The following is a 14,601-nucleotide window of genomic DNA, read 5'->3' as shown; positions in this document are numbered from 1 at the left end:
AACAGTGTCTGGCACATAATAAGCTTTATACAGGTAACAGCTATTAATATCATCATCATTATCAGTTTTGCAGGTAGTTTAGCATTCTTGGCCTCTGGGTAATAAATGCCAAAAGCTTGCCCCAGCCATTGCAACAACCAAAAATGTCCCCATACAATTCCAAACCCCATTTTTTCCTCTCTGTCCTCTCCACTTCTGCCCTCACTCTATACTTTACCCTTTGACCATATCTCTAGTCTCATCTCTCACCATACTGCAAACAGATATTTCTAAAACATCGATCTGATCTTCAGCACGTCACACAAAACTCTGGAGTTTGGCACCTGCTTATCCATCCAGTTCCATTTACTGTTACTATTCTACACTCATTCTATGCTCCAAATTGTCCATTCATGGTTCCTCATACTTGTCATGCTGTTTCACAATTCCATGGCTTCATATTTTCCCTCCTTCTGTCTCTCTGGCAACCTCCAACTCATCGTCACTTACAGTCCATCTCAAATGTCTCTCCTTCTCCTCTGCCCACAGGAGGAGCTGGTGACTCCTGCCTCTGTGGCCAACCGTTGTACTCATTCCTAGTGTGACATCTAACTCTGAGTGTTGAAGTTATTGGTTTATGTATCTGTCTCCTCTCTTACACTATGAGCTCCTCAAGGGTAAGGACTAGTCCTATGAATGTGTCTCCAGTACCTGGTAAATAGAACATGCTCCATGAAGGTTTTACGAATAAAAAGGCAGCAACTCACAGAATTGAAACTTATTTCTTCTTTAATGTCTACGTATAATAAAATTTAAAAAAGGAAAATATAAAATAACATACCTGTTCCATTGATGTTTCATGAAGTTCATTAAGATTCAAGGTATAAATCCCTTCTTCAGCACCAAATATCAAGTATTGATCTGAAATAAAGTAATCCACTGATTTTGATATATAAAATACTTTAAAAAAGGACTTAGGTAGTCTAAAATACCGTAAGTATGCGTTATATGAAAAAAATTACTGTGATTTATAAGCAGTAAATACTTATTTTTAATTTTAATGCACATAAGTGGTTCGACACGCTAGCCTAATGGATTGAGTTATAAGTAAATATCAACCTCAAAGCAGTGAAGACAACTTTTATGTAAAAGACGTTTTGAAGAGTGGCATGCTGGGACTCCTCATTCATCAGAAGGTGCTAAGGACTGGTTGAGAATCTGCAGCTTCTTTTCTAAGCCCCCTTAAGTGAGGATCATGTGCAAACAACATACAGAATGCAAATCAAGAGCAGCTGATACAGTTGCAAAATATTTTTGGCAGACGGGCCATTATTATAAGCACTAACATCAAAAAACCAGGATCTGACTACTGCCTATTAAAAAAAGTTAACTAAAACTTGGATAACCTGCTATGGTACTCAATATTTCTAGAAGACACTACAAGTTTGGCCATGGTCCTGTTTGACCTGTTTTTATGATAATATAAAACAAGAGGTCAAGAACTTCTTCATAGTAAACTGAAGTATGCTGAAACAACTTAGAATGCCAAGAGCATTCCCACACTGCCCAGCATTTAGGATTAGTGCTGGTGGATTAATGGCATAAGCTCTGTGGTCAGATAGAATGGAACTGGGTTCAAACTGCAGCTCTATCACCAACTGGCTGTGAAACAATGAACCTCTCTAAGCGTCATTTTCCCTACCTGTGAAATAAAAGCGCCTTGGATTTGTGGAAGGTCTAGTAAGAATCCATAGGTGTGTGGATGTTTGTATACATCTCTATGTGTATCTTACAGAGAGAGAGATTAAGATACAGATACACAGTGAGAAGACGCAGACAGTCTTTAGGTAGTGCCTAATGACAACTATTCTTACTATGATCTCTTTAAAGATGAGAGATCCTCTCAAGTGGTCACTAGACCCTGGGCCCTCAGTAGTTAAATTCCTTTAGCAATGGCTGTGTCTAAAACACAAAGATATTGAATGATTGTGCAGCAGCAAAAGAAACTTTTTCGGAGAAAATCAGGGTGGCATAGAGTATATGGTTTCATTATATTGATATGGTGACTACACAGTGAAATTTTAATGTTATGTGTCATCCCAAACACTAATAATAACAGAGAAATACATTAATCTTAAAAATTTTGTAAAAATTTAACAAGATTTTTTCAGAAAGATACTCAGAAAATGAATAAAATCTAACACTTTCGTGGCCTCAGTTTAAAAAATAATCAAAAAGATAACAGACAGTAACATACAGTATTACCTCTCGTATCTGGGTTTATCCATGATGTTGCACAGTGAATTTTCAAGGGACATCCATTAAAAACCTTTGAAAAACATGCACCCATCTGGTAAAAGCAAAGAAGAACCAAATAGATGTATCAAGTCATAGCTATTTCCCTTATAGTGGTACCACAAAGGTTCCAGGCACAATAACAAGTGTCATCTCGTACAAGATTTTACATAAAATAAAGAGTCATTTTGTTTTTCCTATCTCCTCAAATACACAGTTTATTATAACCAATTCTACCCAATAATCTGTTTACAGAAGTATCATGTGCATGTCCCAAATCAAGAGCAATATAACATTCCCAGGTAAGAAGGAAACCATAATCTCCATACAGGTGAAAAATCTTATTTGGTTTCATGAGACTATAAATGGTATTAATCAACAGATTTACTATTACACAGTGAAAAAGTCATGGTTGATTTGAAATTCATATATGTACTTTGATCTCAAAACATAAAGAACCATTTTTTAAAAAAAATGAGCAACCTGTTTTCTTTGACATTAATATTTATTTATCAAGCCCATTTAAAAATCTTTCAGATAATAAATACCTTATAATGAAATATAGTATTACTCATTTGAACCTTTTTTTTGATCTTCAAAGAGTAAAATGTTAATTTTGAAATCATTGTTCAGGTTAGGATAAATAAATACAAGAAAGCTTACTCATTTAATCACTTTTACTACCAACAACTTGGGGGAAAAATACAAAAATATTTGGTCAGAAGAACAGCACTGTGCATAATTTTATAGCAGGAATGTTTTCTTCACAAACACAAAGATAACACTAAGAGAGAACATGTCACTAGTTGGCTATAATGGATTAAATAATATTAAGAAAAAATAATCAAAATAATAAATCTTAAGATTTCCTTTTATTCATAGAAACTTACCAACCAGTATTTTTAAGATTTTAGTATCAAAAAAAGAATAATTATAGCCTGGTAATACTGCCACATAGTAGGAGACTAATAAAAAAACGTTTTTATAGGGGCCAGCCTGGTGGTGGAGTGGGTAACTTGGTGCACTCTGCTTCAGTGGCCCAGGGTTTGCAGGTTTGGATCCCAGGGGCAGACCTAGCACCATTCATTCCTGCTAGTTGAGCTCGCTGTGGCAGCATCCCACACAAAATAGAGGAAGATTGCCACAGATGTTAGTTCAGGGACAATCTTCCTCCAAAAAAAAAAAGTTTTTATGGTGTAGGGCAGAAATTGTGTCACTTAACTAATCCTAATAACTACCTTTTAAGATAGCTACTAAAATTCATACGTTACAGTATTGCCAAATCCCTAAAAATCCAAATGACAATGAGGTACAGAACAATTAAACCAGTCCCAACTTTAAGCTAATTTGTATAGTCAGTCCTACCTGGCATTCCACAGTTATCAGCAATTCCCTGTCAACTGCATACCTGACGTAAGAGTTTTATCTTGTAGCCAAATACAAGTCTTATCCCTATTATATATATATCCCTGCTAGACTTGGGAGCCCTTTACATTCAAAACATTATTATTTTGTAAGATAAGGTCTAATCACTTAGATCTTTATACTAATTAAAAAGTAAAAAGGCTAAAAAGTAGAGTTGGGAGGTTTAAAAACTGGAAACTATGGACATCCTCTAAACCAGTGTTACATAAGGTTTTATAGATTTGTAGCAGTGAAAATGTAGTTCTATTCATACTAACCTACAATTATATTAACAATTTTAATCCTAAGAAAGACCTGAGGGTCTAATTAAAAAAAACAAAAAACAACAGACTATAACACAGGACATCTAAGCTCTAGCTCTAGGTCTGGCTAGAGTTGGGTGGAGTTTTGTGATCCTGGTGACTCAGACTTTGGATTTCAGTTTTACTCAGGGGCGAAAAAAAGTGTTTGGGCCAGATGCTCCTTCACTGTTCCTTCCAGTTCTAAAATTCTGTTTCTGGTAATTGACAAAACGTTAGAAAAAATGTGTCATATCTCCATTTTGTACTTCCCATTATATTCGTGTGCCTTTTTTAACATTTCTTCAAAAATAGTTGCAAATAACATATTAACAAACTTCAGAATAAAGGAGCTTTAAAATGTATAATTTATCATCATTTTATTTTGAAAAGATACTTTTTGGATGTAATTAATAAATATTTAAACGAGCAATCAGATTTTTTTCCAATAATAATGGAGGTTCTTTCAAAAAGGCAAAAAATCTAACCAAAGATACACATTCAAGCAATTGTTTGTCACTGTATATTAGTTTGAAAACAACCTATTTGATATTTATACTTACATGCACTTTAGGTGTTGGGGGTAGACCATTACTAATAGGCTTCTAGAAAAAGAACAAATGCATTTTTACACCACTTCTGTTACTGTTTGATATAACAATAGTGCATTTCAAACACATGTATTGGAATAAAATACATGAATACATTCTCTTTATAAAAACAAAACATTACAGATAAGGCTAAAGTTCTCTATGATCCTTCCACAGTTCACTTATTCCTAGTACTTGCCCCACAAAAAACCGGTTTGGTATGTACTCTTTCAAACCTTTCTTTATGTAATTATATGTACTCACGCATTTGTGCATCCTTCCAGATCTTTCTGTATATATTTACATACATGTCTCTGGAGAAAATACTGTTTCTGTGTGTGTTTTAGAACGTAAATAGTAACGCACGGTTTATTGACTTTTTCTCTGTCTTAACTAACATTGGGTCTCAGGCAGCATTTGATATCAGTACATATAGATCTGGTTCATTTAACTGCAGCACAGTATGAATACAACACACTTTGTTTAGCCATTCCCTAATTGTTATTGAATAGCTAGGTTATCTTCAATTTTTTACTATAACAACAATGTGGAAATGATCACCCTTACATACACCTTATGCGTGAATGGTTCTTTTAGGGTATACTGTGAGAAGTGAAACTACTGGAACATGGGGGCTTTGTACCATTTACATTTTGGTGGATACTGACTGCCAAACTGCCTTTCAGAGTGCCCATATCACATCACACCCACCAGCAGCAAGGTATGAGAGTCCTGGTTCCTTACAGTCTCACAGACAATCCATTGTTGTCAAACTGATTAGTAAAAAACGTTTTCCCATTAATTTGCATGCCTCTGACTGCTAGGAAGGTTGAGAATCCTTTTAAAAAATGTTTACTGGTTATCAGTACTTCTGTGAATTGTCTTTTCCCATTTTTTTTACTGAGCTATCTTTTTCTTATCTATTTGTTGGAGTTCTTTATATAATCTAGATTTGAATTCTTTATATGTTACATATATAACAAATATTTTCTCCTAGTCTACAGATTATCTTAACCTTGTTTACAATGATTTTGTCAATTGAAGTTTTAAATTTTGATGGATTCAAATATATTAATCATTGATCAGAGCACACTGATAATTATAAAGAGAGCAAAAACAGCACATTAGCTCACCTAAAATATTCCCAAGAATATCAGATATTTTTTCCAAGGGGCTACATTCCTGGGGTATAGGACTTGTCCCCTGGAGAGGGGATCTCCTTAGGAGAGACTATACTTTAAACATAAATGTTATAAAAGTCTAGATTTCTTTTGAGGCTAATCTTAGTAATAACATTTTAAGGAATGATATCACAATCTTTTCTCAATCTGATATAAATCTGAATTATTTAAATGATGCAACAAAAATTAGTTAAAAAGCTGTTAAGTGATTTCACATATATGATAAAAATGAAATATTCTGTGTAGTATTGCTTATATGAGTAACCATTAGACACTTCTAAAATTAAGATTACATGAATTTTACTTTGTAGATATGCTTATGAGAATGTACATCCTATTATTACCACCAACTTCTGATAATTTTTTTCCCATTTTGCAAATAATTTACATATTTATTTTTATTTTGATGTCCTTAAATTATCTTATATATTTTAGCAAAACATCATTTTTAATTGGGGAGCTCTGAATGTTATAAGTATCAGATTTAACTTAAATACTGACAGAATTGGCTGTAAATAATTTCAAGAAGCTGCACAAATTGTACCCATGTTTCAATATACCACGGATACTGTTTATCCTAGGATACAATCATGGACATTATTTATTTCAGAATTGTTGAGACTGTTAGTTTAAGTTCTAGCTCTTTATCCTAATGAAACAAGGTAATAGAAAAAGTGGCTTAAAAATTCACACGTAAGGGGCTGGCCCCGTGGCCGAGTGGTTAGGTTCGCGCGCTCTGCTGCAGGCGGCCCAGTGTTTCGTTGGTTCGAATCCTGGGCGCGGACATGGCACTGCTCATCAGACCACGCTCAGGCGGCGTCCCACATGCCACAACTGGAAGAACGTACAACGGAGAATACACAACTATGTACCGGGGGGCTTTGGGGAGAAAAAGGAAAAAATAAAATCTTAAAAAAAAAAAAAAAAAAAAAAAAAAAAATTCACACGTAAAAAAACGTATACCTCTCTCAAAGGTTATTATACTGTGTTGCAGAGTCATTAAGGTGCATTTTTGTACTACTGCATTGGTAGGGCTGTCAAATTTTAAACTGATTAAAGCAAGAAGGCACTGATCAGTTAGACTAACCTTTATAAAAACCATTCCTGAAGGACATTTTACACTCTTGTTAAAAATGTCCCAAATTTCACAAATTACAATGGATAATCCTATTCAAATGCCTTAATTGAATTACAAAAAACAGTATGTAATACTATATAGTGAAGTCTTAAAAAACAGTTAAAGAGATATAATACAAAAGCCTCTAGCAATGTGCTTACTGCAAAAAACCATAGCTACATGCACATGAACATATTAAATGTACTAGAAATTTCTATAAAAATAACAAATATTGCTATACACAAAAACTTCAAAAAAATACTATCTCATTCCATGATCTCATCGGCATCTGCTAAATTGGAGATTTTAAGGATTTTTTGTTGTTTTAAGTTCTATGATGACAGATAAATGTCTTCCGATGATGAAGAGTAAATTCTTTACAAATGTTAAAAAGTTTTAATCTCCCTGATAAATACTATTTATGTTTTAATAGTTATAGTGTTTTACCTAATATTACCTAATATTTATAACAGAAATAGCTCCTAAGGCTAATTTCATCTTTCCTGAAGTGATATCTTATATCTACTAGAAAATAATCTTAATTTTGCCTCTTTGTTAGCTATTTTCTTTGAGTAAGAGTAGAAACATCATAAATTGTGTAATCTACAGTTAGAAATTTGTTCTGGGATACAAGCTCTAGCTTTCCTTATCTGTCCATGTCCTTCTTTCCATAACTTCTTGAAATTTTTTTCATAACTTAGGAACTCTTAAGAATCAATTCTTATCAACGAGAATAAGCATAGCTCTTTTCTGAACAATCACATGAATACTAAGTGTTTACCTGTATACAAAAGGTCACATTTTATAACACACTATATGACAAATAGGCCTAATTTGAACAGAAAGCCATCATTTCAAGTTTATCATAACAAAGTTATCTTTTTTCAAGACGATCTATTATCATTATAATTAATACACTAAAATACCAATATACTAATTGTAAAACATATAATTGTTATATTTTCACTAACCATAACTGCAAAACTAAATTATAACTGAAAAAGTTAATAGTGAAAATTGCAAAATTTAATAGTGAAAAAGGAAACAAATACAAGTAGAGCTTACGAATACAAATACCTACTGGTACATCTTTCTTTTCTTTCCTTGAAAGGTTTGTGCCTCTGTGTTCATTCTGTTGTTGATATAATGAACCATCTCGTTCACCATTTAACTGAAAGGAATTCACTCCATTTCCTTCAATAAGATATGTTTAAATATATTAAAAAAAGGATTAATTTTTACCAAAATTTTCATTCAGAAAATTATCAAGTAGGAAAGGAAAATATTATCTCTGAGACAATTTCAGCTTCATTTGGGACCACCCAATCAGAATATTAAGTCTTATATATGTGTCTTCTATGTCTCTATTTCTGGCATATAGGCAATTTTAAATTCAGGTTGTATCTAAGTACATATATTTGTGTTAAAAAGACAACAAAGCAATATTGAATACGTAACTACTTTCAGGAAAGGGCAATTTATAGTATATTATCCAAAAAACTTTAGTTGCTCTTTTTAAAACTGCTTCCTTTGCATAAAACACAAGAAATTTTACAGTATTAAAACAGCATCTTCTAGTACTAATTCAGAGGCAAATATGTAGCAAATAGTGACAATGATTTTTCTAAAAACGATTAAACAAAATAAAATAAAGGGGTTAGATAAAGTACCCTCTTTTTTTTCTAAAACAGAAGTAGCCTAGAACCAAAAGGCATTTTCCTTGTTTGTTCAGAGTTTAATTTCTTTTGTTCCACACTACAGATAAATGATGAATTGAGAATAAACAATTCTCCAAAAGAGGGAAGGCTAGATATGAAAGGAGAGACAAAGGGGCAAAATATCCCAGGCTGAGTCATACGTAATCCTGTCATAAAAACACTTCAAACCATGAGGCAAAGAGTAGAGAACATCTCCATGGCCACTGCTTTCCTTCTCCTCTCCTCAAAGGAACTTCAAATAATCTCTTGAGACAAAGATTCCCTCCACTGTTTTCAGACAGTATGAAAACCTGGCAACACACTTATTTTACCCCGGCTCCCCCCTTTACCTAAAGCAACAGGCTTTTGTGGAGGTAATCTGGGAGGTGGTGGTCTAGGTGGCACCTGGGATGGTTTTGCTGGGCTCTCTGACATGGGACATCTCTTGATTGTTCCCTGATTATCATCCTCAGCAGAATGAGTTTCTTGTGGTATGAATATGGACTTAGGCTAAAATAATACAGAAAAGGAGACCAATGATTAAACATGAAATTATTCACTTTTCATTAAACACGAAAAATATTAAATGTCTTTTCTGAAGTAAATATTATATATCAGAAGCTCTCAAATGGTGTTTATTAGCTGAGTTTCAAGGTTATTCAACTATCTGATACAGATTATCTTAAAATACATCCTAAAAAATGCACATAAAAATGTTTTCTCAGGAAAAAAAGGCCTCTTTCTATTAATTCCTCACATGCCTTCTCACATAGGCATGCCAAATAAATATCTTCTGGTCTTTCTAATCTCCAGTTTAAATGAGTCTCTTTTTATTTTAAACATTCAGGCTAACCAAAGTTCAGCTCCCAAGAAGGCTAACCCAAACTGTCTCATTTAGAACACTCAATGTCCTTTATGTTCATGCTTCATCTTTCAGACTGGGGACAGAAGATACCGATTAAAATTTCATAATATTGGAGAATACTAACACAGCAATATGGGATGCCTGAGAAACATTCTGTGCAGACAAGGGAAAAACCTCCAGTCAGCTGAAGGTTTGGAGAACTTACAGATTCTTATAAATGTGTCCCTTACTAGGAAGACTGCTTAGAACTTCTCTCTCTGGAATTCAGATCTCTATGCTTCCACTGATGCAAAACTAAACAAGCAAGCACTGTATTCTTTACCTGTGAATCATGATTTTCGCAAAAGTATCAAATGAAAACAAAACATAGTAATACACTGGATGCCAACACTGGCAGACTCCAATTCTCATTTGTAACTCTTGATTTCAAACCTTTTAACAGCTCATTTTATAAACAGTTCATTTTATAAGTAAAATTTGCTATGCATATTAACTTATAAATTTGTATTACCACTACTATATTAACTTGTTTTACCTTTAAAAAACCCCATCAGTTGGGATCACTTTACTATGTTATGATGCTTTTGTCTGATAAAAGGATTTTGTTGCTAAAAAAGTTTTGAAAATTACTGTCCTATTTTGTATATTTAAGTACCTTCTGAAAATTAAATACTTGTGATGATTAATCACTATCCTTTACCTATTCTCAGGAAATCTGTTACCAGAAGATTGTAGATTTTGAGGACAAAACCTTATTAAAAAAAAGGGGCCGGCACCGTGGCCGAGTGGTTAAGTTCTCGCGCTCCACTACAGCGGCCCAGGGTTTTGCTGGTTCGGATCCTGGGTGCGGACATGGCACCACTCATCAGGCCACGGTGAGGCGGTGTCCCACGTGTCACAACTAGAAGTACTCACAACTCAAATATACAACTATGTACTGGGGGGATTTGGGGAGAAAAAGCAGAAAGAAAAAGAAAGAAAGAGAGAAAGAAAGAAAAAAGAAGATTGGCAACAGTTGTTAGCTCAAGGTGCCAATCTTTAAAAAAAAAAAAAAGAGTCTTCTAACACAGGTGAAATAATACTAACCCATTAGTATAATCATTTTCATGTACAAATTTCTAGAACTTATTATTTAGAATAAACACTAAATGACAAGTTAGATAATTTAAAAAAGATAAAAATAATCCCAATCATCTACCTATATCAGGGTTAGTACCTTTTTCATGATTTTTCTTTGTGGATCCCAAGTGAAGATAAGCTACAGAGTAATTGTTAATACAGTATTAAAGTAGCAGAACAATCACACACACACACACACACACACACACACATTCCAATTAAAAAACAAATCTGCCTACCTTTGGTGGCAAAGGAGGTGGAACTTTTGCTTTCATGGTTGAACTACAAAAACATATAAGTTTAGAATTAGAACTCTTCATTTTACAAATGAATCATTACCTAAAATATAAGTAAGTTTTCAAGGATACAGAAAAAAACTTGCATAAGCAAGTCCCTTTTTATAATTATGAGTTTTCCAAAAAATCTGTGAAATGTTCAAGTTATGATAGAATAAAGTATTATTTAGAAATAATTGAATAGATATGCTTTCTTGGTTTCAAATACTATACAGTAATTAAAACTGGAAAGATGACGACAATTCCAGTTTATATCATTTGAAAGGTAACTAATATAAAAACATAAGCAACAACTGGTTTAAAGAAAAATAGCAAAATAATACAGCATAAAAATCTATCACAATGCAAGCTTCATTTTTACTATTGTTAGATATGAAATATCTCTAATGAAGCTCATCAAAAGCTACAAACATGCTCTATGAAATTATAGGCAGAATTTATTTGATTGAAGCTAAGGTTCATTATGACTCAGGATCAGAGTTTTAACAGCACAAAAAAGTAAGATGATCAAGCATAAACTCTAAGATAAGGAAACTGAGGCCAGAGAGGTTAAGTAACCTGATCCAAGTTCACAAGAGTAGTGAGGCAGAAAGAAAGCCTCTGTCTCCAACTACTAGTCAGGTGCTCTTCTCCCTCTACCACGAAACTGCATCTTTCTTTTAAAAAAATAAACAAAGCAAAAAACCCTAAAAGGATTAAATATCAATGCTTACATAAGTGAAAATATTCCCCCTTTAAAAATACATTTATATCCAAAGTATGTTTATTTGAAACATATCAGATGAAATTTAACCAACCACAAAATGAATCTCTTTGTAGTTGCAGTAATAATTACAGCAGCTACCAATTATTGACAGATTTATAACATTATTTATTAATTTGTTTTTTTCAAAGTTCTTTGTTATCAACTAGAGCTATGGACTGAATTGTGTCCATCCAAAATTCGTATGCTGGAGTTCTAAACCTCAATATGATTCCATCTGGACAAAGGGCTTTCAGGGGGTAATTAAGGTAAATAAGGGTGGGGTCCTGATCCAATAGAATTGGTGGCTTTATAAGGGGAAGAGATCTCTCTCTCTCTCTGTGCACACACCAAGAAAAGGTCAAGCGAGGACAGCAAGAAGGCAACTTCTCTACAAGCGAAGAAAAGGGCCCTCATCAGGAACTGAGATCGACAGGCACCTTATCTTGGATATCCTAGCCTCCAGAACTATGACAAATTTCTGTTGTTCAAGCCACTCAGTCTACGCTATTTTATGACAGCCCAAGCTAAGAGACATTTTGGAGTCAAGAAGTGGAGTGCTGCTGTTAACAATATCTAACAACACAGAAGTAGTTTTGGAACTGGGTAATGGGTAGAGGCTGGAAGAATTCTGAGGTGTGTGCTAGAAAGATAGACATTAAGAGTGATTCTGGTGAGTGGTCAGAAAGAAAAGAGGAGAGCTGGTGAGAAAGTTTCCATCTTCTTGTAGAATACATAAATAATCATCAACAGAATGTTGGCAGCAATATGGACATTAAAGATCATTCTGGTGAGGTCTTCGACAGAAATGATAAACATGTTATTGGGAACTGGAAGAAATGTGATCTTGTTATAAAGTGGCAGAGAACTTGGCTGAATTGTGTTCATATTCATATTCTATTGTTTTGTGGAAGGTAAAACCTGTGAGTGATGAAATTGGTTATTTAGCTGAGGAGATTTCTAAGCAAAGTACTGAAGGAGCAGCTTGGATCTTTCTGACTGCTTATAGCAAAATGAGAGAAGACAGATAAGTTGAAGAAGGAATTGTTAAACAAAAGGAACCAGAACTTGAAATCTGAAAATTTTTCAGCCTATCCATATTATCTCAGAAACAGCATGAGAAAGCATGTTCTGAAGAGAACACCAAGAGTGTGGCTGGACTATCACTCAATAAAGAACTTACGGGACTATACCAGCACAAATACTGGCAGTCTGAACTGAAGGGGATGGAGACAAGACAAAATGAAGGAAGGCTGCTGGACTCCTTGGATTTGAAAAGACAGGATGACAGAGCTATCTAAACATGCACTATTCTTCCCTAAGAAGGAAAAACTATCCTGAAGGTGATCCAGAGATCATCAGATCTAAATCAGATTAATTTAGATGATACTGAGAGGAGTCTTTGGACTTTAGAGTTGATGCTGGAATGAATTAAGACTTTCAGGGCTGGTGGGATGGAATGATTGTACTTCAGATGTGTCAAGGACATGAATTTTGGAGGACCAGAAACACAATGCTATGTGTCCCCTCAAAATTCATATGTTGAAGACCTAACTCCAATGTGACTGTATTTGTGAAGACAGTGCTTTGGGGAGGTAATTAAGGTTAACTGAGGTCATAAGAGTGAGGTCCCAAACGGATAGGATTGGTGACCTTATAAGACAAGGGAGAGACGTTTCTCTCTCTGTATGCATGCAATGAAGACACAGGGAGAGGGTAGCCATCTGAAGCTGGACGAGAGCTCTCACCAGGAACTAAATTGGCCAGCAGCTTGAGCTTGGACTTTCCAGCCTCCAGAACTGTGAGAAATAAATTCCGCTGTTTAAGCCACCAGTCTATGTTATTTTGTTAATGATATCTGAACTAATACAACTAGAATAGAGAAAAGGAAAGAAACTGTGGTACGACCCGTGACACTATATTACTAATAATATTAAAATCACTGTTAATACTAAGCTGTCAGATTTATGAAATCAGGTCAAATGACACTTTTTCTTTTACCAAAAACAGAACTAGAACTTACTGTTTAGATTCATCATCATCCCCTTCATCATCTTCTAAATGTGCCACATGCCCTCTAAAGATAAGAAGGATAATTTCATTGTTACTAAATGGACTTCACCAAAACGGCTTAAGAAGAAATTTTAGAAAATACAGGAAGGGCTACTGCAAGAAAGAATTTTATTTCTATATCTTTACAGGATTCAGAATTAAAACGACAAAACAATCTTAGGCTACATGACAGAGAAGGGGGCAAACAGACTTTACTCATCTGTGACATAAAGTATTCTAAGCTTAATTAAAAACTAAAATTACCGCTGATGTAACTCTTCTTCTACAGACTTCAGAAGACTCCTTAAAAAAAAAGTGAACAAATAAGCAAAGGAATACCAACTATATATTTTCATCACTTTAACCTTACCCACAATTTTTAAATTATTCTTTAGCATTTTCTAAAAATTTGGCACAACTATAATCTCTATATCATAAAACATCGAGTTACATTTAATGAGATATCTCTATTTTCTGTTGCTGATGTCTTTATACATGTATTTTAAATGAACAAAATAAATCCTAATGTTTATTGAGAAATACCAATTCAAACAGAGGACAACCCACCATGAAATGTCACAATAGGACTGACAAAACAATAATTGCAGGGTCATAGTCAGGGGCTTCCAGGCTTCAAATCTTACCCGGAATATTCTACCTGACACCTGAAATTATATTTTCTTTTTCTTAAAATAAGGAAGGTGACACAATTTAAAAAAACACCATGCTCTCAGGCAATCCTACAAAATGAAACTCAACATGTTGGATCTCTCTGCAAAAGCATGCATGCATGTGATGTGAATACATGAATGTAGTAGCACTTTGCTTTCACAGAAGACACTCACTTACCTGAAGTATCTGTTCTCCAGTGGTGTACTGGCAAACACATTTACACTTTTGGGAGACTAAGCCTGTATCAGACCAGGTGTGAGGATTTTATCATTAGGAGCAATTTATAAAACTCT

The 14,601-nt window shown here is 34.2% G+C and overlaps 1 protein-coding gene across 6 annotated transcripts in view; it reads right to left on the bottom strand.

Moving 5' to 3' along the window:
• The window catches only part of MAP4K3 (mitogen-activated protein kinase kinase kinase kinase 3), a 192,572-nt gene that overhangs the window by 24,716 nt on the left and 153,255 nt on the right, over positions 1–14,601 (bottom strand). For all 6 annotated transcript variants that reach the window (XR_011504080.1, XR_001396757.3, XM_070512205.1 and 3 more), the window contains 8 exons: positions 13,901–13,939; positions 13,608–13,661; positions 10,786–10,828; positions 8,913–9,072; positions 7,947–8,059; positions 4,541–4,582; positions 2,245–2,329; positions 821–900 (listed from right to left, as the gene is read on the bottom strand). Coding sequence is in view for 4 of the 6 variants with exons in the window: in XM_070512205.1 (XP_070368306.1) it covers positions 821–900; positions 2,245–2,329; positions 4,541–4,582; positions 7,947–8,059; positions 8,913–9,072; positions 10,786–10,828; positions 13,608–13,661; positions 13,901–13,939 (616 nt within the window). In the remaining 2 variants the exon portion in view is untranslated. The remainder of the gene's footprint in view (positions 1–820; positions 901–2,244; positions 2,330–4,540; positions 4,583–7,946; positions 8,060–8,912; positions 9,073–10,785; positions 10,829–13,607; positions 13,662–13,900; positions 13,940–14,601) is intronic.

Source organism: Equus asinus, chromosome 6 (assembly GCF_041296235.1).
Source record: "Equus asinus isolate D_3611 breed Donkey chromosome 6, EquAss-T2T_v2, whole genome shotgun sequence".
Classification (NCBI taxonomy): Eukaryota; Metazoa; Chordata; class Mammalia; order Perissodactyla; family Equidae; genus Equus; species Equus asinus.
This window is presented reverse-complemented; position numbering and strand designations above follow the sequence as displayed.